General features: G+C 36.9%; 1 protein-coding gene across 1 annotated transcript; it reads left to right on the top strand.

The window, feature by feature from the left end:
- Positions 1–322: 322 nt before the first annotated feature.
- Positions 323–3721, top strand: cart3 (cocaine- and amphetamine-regulated transcript 3). Its single transcript, XM_061886939.1, is given in 5 exon segments — positions 323–464; positions 466–526; positions 529–557; positions 792–875; positions 3071–3721. Coding segments are annotated over 5 exon segments (381 nt in total). The 5' UTR covers positions 323–365; the 3' UTR covers positions 3179–3721.
- The last annotated feature ends 1833 nt before the right edge of the window (positions 3722–5554 follow it).

Genomic DNA, 5554 nt, shown 5'->3' on the forward strand with positions numbered 1-5554 from the left:
GCAAATCATTGTATTCTGTTTATATTTACATCTAACACTATTTCCCAACTCATATGGAAACCGGGTTTGTATTTGTGTAAATAAAAAATAAAATATGTCGATGTTATCCAATATCAAACCAATCCTGCTGCTATTATTAATGTCGACCTTTTAATATTTGACTCGACCTTCACATATTGTCCTTGTAGACATTCTGAGGCTTATTTTGCCCAGCAACTTTTATGGAATGACTCACCCAAGGCGACTGTTGTACGCATGACAACACTTGGGAGGGGGGAAAAAAAGCAAAGGGTGAGGTGGAGCAAGCAGATGTCAGGCGGCAAATAAAAAAGGTGTCTGGTTGGTCGGAGCCACAATCTGAGACGATGATGAAGCTGTGCACAGCCTCTATGCAGAGCTCCAGGCGTCTCGGAGGCGCGCTGGTGTGTGCACTGTTGCTGCTCTCCTGCACCGCACGAGCCCAAGTCCATGGACTCTGAGTCCGAGGAGGAGCTGAACTCCAGAGCCCTGCGAGATTTTACTCCAAAGGACCGAACCTAACCAGTGAGAAGCAACTGGTAAGTTTTTAAAAATGGCAAAAGTCATGGAGAATTGAAACTGTAAGGTCAATGCATGGATTTTCAGAAAAGCATCTCATAGGAGGACTTCCACTCATTAATCACTTCATTCAAATTAATATTTGAATTTAATTTTAACTTTCAGAATATGTGATTTATTGTTAAGGTTGCTTGGATTATGATGTGGTATTATTGTTGATTTATTGGACATAACGTTTTTTCTTTGCATGGCAGCTTGGAGCTCTGCAAGAAGTCCTGGAAAAGCTGCAGGCTAAACGACTGCCTATGTGGGAGAAGAAATTTGGACAAGTCCCAATGGTAGACGCAGACTTGTTGCAAATTATTACATTATATATGAATCCCCAAATTCATGTGGGCCAAGTGGACAAGTCTATATATTAAGTATTGAGCCGATGCCATTTTATACACACACAGCCAGCATACGCTTTACTTGTTCATTATTCAAAATCATTAAATAATTTGGATTTTGATATTTTTTTGAATTCATTTTTTGATCATGAGTATAATCAGAATAAATTACAAGACAAAGATTTTAGGCCAAACAATTAATTAACACACTTGTGAACAACTTGTTATTTACACCATAAAGCAATATAATAATCTCAGTAAATACAATATTATACACAAAAACAACTGAACAAAAGCAAAAAATACTATTGGATCTCATTCAAGTCATTTGGCTTTTTCAAAGAACCATATATGTATATAAAGTATGTGTATATGAAAAAATGTTTGAACAACACAAAACCAATATGCACAAAACCAATTTTCCTTTTAATTAAAATAGAAAATCGATCAGATGCCGTCACCACCCTATCAGTAATATCAATATTTGGATCAATCACCGCACCTCTTTTAATTTTCCTGAAGGAACTCTCCTGAAGGAATCAATAAGGTACTCTCTATCTATCTATCTATCTATCTATCCATCTATCTATCTATCTATCTATCTATCTATCTATCTATCTATCTATCTATCTATCTATCTATCTATCTATCTATCTATCTATCTATCTATCTATCTATCTATCTATCTACTAACCACTGTTTCCCTGCCTTTATTGAGTCATATTTTACGTGAGAAAAATCTTACAAAAGTACTGTAGCCTTTAGTCGATTAAGTAAATAATTATAGTTTTTACATGCAGAAAACAACGTGAAATACATGTAAATGAGGAATGAAATAGATAAATAAATATTGAACTTTACTGAAGATTTTTGTGGGTGAATATGGTGATGACTGGATAGGTGTACATCCCCTTTGTATATTGTTACCTGTTCTTTCTTGAATGTATGAGTGTTTGTCACCTTCTTTATGAAAGTGCTGGCACTCACAACTTTATTTGGCCTCATCATGGATTATTTTGCTGTTGTACTCCATAAAAAAATGCACAGAAACTGAGTCACCATCAGGTTTGGACACTCAAATTCTGCAGAAAGGGATTTTTTTTCCATTTTATTTTTTATAAATGTATTTAATTTGGACACAACAAACCAAAAATACAAATTTCAATATTATATTGTCATTTGGAAAAAAAAAATAAATAAATAAATACATAAGTAGTAGTAAAAGAAATTTAAGAAAATAACATATTGTGTGTTTGAAAAAGAAACAAAGATTACAATGTCCTGCCCCATCAATCAAAAATATTAATAATATAATAATTATAAGGCTCCAGCACCCCCTGCCACCCCGAACGGGACAAGCAATAAAAAATGAATGGATGGATAATAATTATTGATCAACCAGAATGTACAAAACATTTATCAATCTTATTTTTAGTACAGAAACACCTTGTAGCCTACTGGAAAGGTGGAAAGAAAACACGATAGTATGTACGCTACTACAAGCATACTTTCTTGTGTTTATTACATTACACAAAACACAATAGTAGTTCTTTTTTTCTCTAAGTTTTGCACTAGATTGGCTAATATTTAATTTTTTTCAAGTATATCTGTTTCCTCTAAAAATTACAATCAAAATCAGTAAAAAACAGCAACAATACAATACATAATTAACACTATTTTGTATTGTATTACAATATATATTTGTAAAAAACAGCAACAATACAATACATAATTAACAATATTTTGAATTTTATTACAAGATATACAGTTTATATATATAATTACATCCATGTTTACTCCCAATATGCACTTATCGGCTAGTCTGTTACGCTCGATAACCGAGATGGTAAAGTATAAACAGTATATGATTTTGTTGAAAATTTGAGTCGAAAACCAAATCCTCCGAAAAGCGGGGTGACGGAAAACCAAGGTGACATTGATTAATAATTAATTAATTTATAATGATTCTTTTAACGATGTTCCTTCTGTCATTATAAGGAAGAGCACCCAATTCCTGTCTTTCTGTCATAAAGATAAATGAACAAAGACACATTATTGTTGAACATGTGGCATAGTGGTTTGGAATGCCGTTGTGGACCAAGAAGTTGTTGCCCTGTAAATAAATGTCCTGTCTCTCCGTGCAGTGTGACATTGGCGAGCAGTGCGCGGTGAGAAAAGGTGCTCGGATCGGGAAGATGTGCGACTGTCCTCGGGGAGCTTTCTGCAACTTCTTCTTGCTCAAGTGCTTATGAGGCTGCTCGGTTCTTCACGTAGAACGTAGCATCCAGCTGATAGATACGTTGTCTCAGTAATAATATGCTCATACTTTTTCATGACAAGGCTTGGGGATGTGACATGTTAAGGATAGAAAATAATATATTGTTTGTTTTTTTATATCACGTGTGTATATTATGCAACTACAGGGATGACCAGTCATATGAGAGCTGCATCTAAAAATGTTGCCTTTGCAAGGATAATGCTCAGGTATTTCTGTTACAGTATGTCTATTTTTTTGTAATTACATGACTGGAAAGGTTAAACAGATTCAGTTTGTTCAGAGAAGACTTTGATTGAGCTTTGTTATCTTTGTAAAACGCTATTTTCAATACAGCTCTCTTATTGGCTCTCATTGCTTGTACACTCTGTATACTTTAAGGAGCTCATGAAATGTATTTGTTCCAGGCAAAAAAAGCTGTTCAACGCCACCAGTCTTCAAGTTCTCAAAGTGTTTTCTCACAGATGAAGTGTTGTATCATGACATCCGAAATAAATTGTTAATTGTGTTTTGTAAAGCAGTGCAGTTGTCACACTCTCTTTTGTATAACAGAACGCGTGGCATCGACTATACAGACAGCCCCTATATCAGACCTTTTCAATCTGGACCGCCAAATATTCCCAAATATATTTTTTAGATCTTTAAGATGGAAAGTGTAGCTGCCATTATGATATGTTTTCTAATGACCTACTCAGTGGCCTAGTGGTTAGAGCAGGGGTGCCCATTACGTCGATCGCGAGCTACCAGTTGACCGCGAGGGGTGTGTCAGTCGATCTCGAGCCAGGCTTTTAAAAAAAATAGACCTAAAAATTAGTGATCATCAATCTTCACCAAGACGTCACTTAAATGACATTCACGGTACCGGAGGGTCTTGTGAGATGACGCTGGCTGCTGCAAGATCATTATTATTGAAATATGACCGAGAGGAAGGCGAGAAACATTTTTTATTTCAACAGACTCTCGCGCCGTACCTTCCGTCAAAACTCTAAAGGCCGACTGCACATTTCCTATCTTCACAATAAAAGCCCTGCTTCATGCTGCCTGCGCTAACTAAATACAGAGTCTCGGAAAACTGGTGTGCACAAGCGATCCCTCAGAAAGCTGGCGTGCACATCACTTGTGCACGCCAGCTTTCCGAAACTCTTATTTTGTTAGCGCAGGCAGCATGAAGCAGGGCTTTTATTGTGAAGATAGGAAATGTGCAGTCGGCCTTTAGAGTTTTGATGGAAGGGACGGCGCGAAAGTCTGTTGAAATAAAAAGTGTTTCTCGCCTTCCTCTCTGTCATTTTTTCATAACAATGAACTGGCAGCAGCCAGCGTCATCTCACAAGACCCTCGGGTGCCGTGAATGTCAATCAAGCAAGGTACGGAATTTGCCGCCAATGTTTTTCTTGTAAAGTGTATGGAAGCTGGATGAATTAGATGCCAAAAACCAACCACTTTCATGTGGTATTGTACAAAAAGGACAACTTTTTTTCTCCTCCATTTGAAAATGTGGCCGTTATCATCATTACTGTCTGATTCCAATCAATGCAAGTCATCAGAATCAGGTAATACACCAACTTATATTCTTGTCTTCGTGAAAGAAAGACATCTATATGTGTTACACATGCTTGTATTATCATTAAACACATTTAACTTGTTTACAAAAATGTCTCTTTCATAAATAAATAAATATAAATGATATATATAAATGAGGTAGATCCCCTCGAGTTGGTCAATTGAAAAGTGTCTTGCCTGCAGAAAAAGTGTGGGCACTCCTGGGTTAGAGTGTCCGCCCTGAGATTGGTAGGTTGGGAGTTCAAATCCCGGCCGAGTCATACCTAAGACTATAAAAATGCGACCCATTACCTCCCTGCTAGGCACTCAGCATCAAGGGTTGGAATTGGGGGTTAAATCACCAAAAATGATTCCCCTCACCTCCCAGGGGGTGATCAAAGGTGATGGGTCAAATGCAGAGAATAATTTCGCCACACCAAGAGTGCGTGTGACAATCATTGGTACTTTTACTTTAACTTTAACTAATGACCGTAAGTTTTGAACTCTGCAAAGTATTTCAATGGTTGGAATCTGCGCTTATGGATGATATACTAGTCACTATGGTCATCTAATTAGTTACTATGGTCATCTAATTAGTTACTGTGGTAATCTATGTCACAGAAGCTCAGACGAGGCGCCAAGCAGTGTGGGTGGGGAGCGTTTCCACAGAGTGTGTCCACAGCGGCCAGCCTGAAATGCGGGTGTGAGGGACAGACACGGAAGGTTTTTAAAACAGAGTTCTAAAGCTTAGTTATATATCAGATATATCATAGGTTATTTATTTTTTACCCTTGATGTTCTTATTTTGCTGTGT

This window comes from Nerophis ophidion, linkage group LG25 (assembly GCF_033978795.1).
Source record: "Nerophis ophidion isolate RoL-2023_Sa linkage group LG25, RoL_Noph_v1.0, whole genome shotgun sequence".
In the NCBI taxonomy this organism is placed as follows: Eukaryota; Metazoa; Chordata; class Actinopteri; order Syngnathiformes; family Syngnathidae; genus Nerophis; species Nerophis ophidion.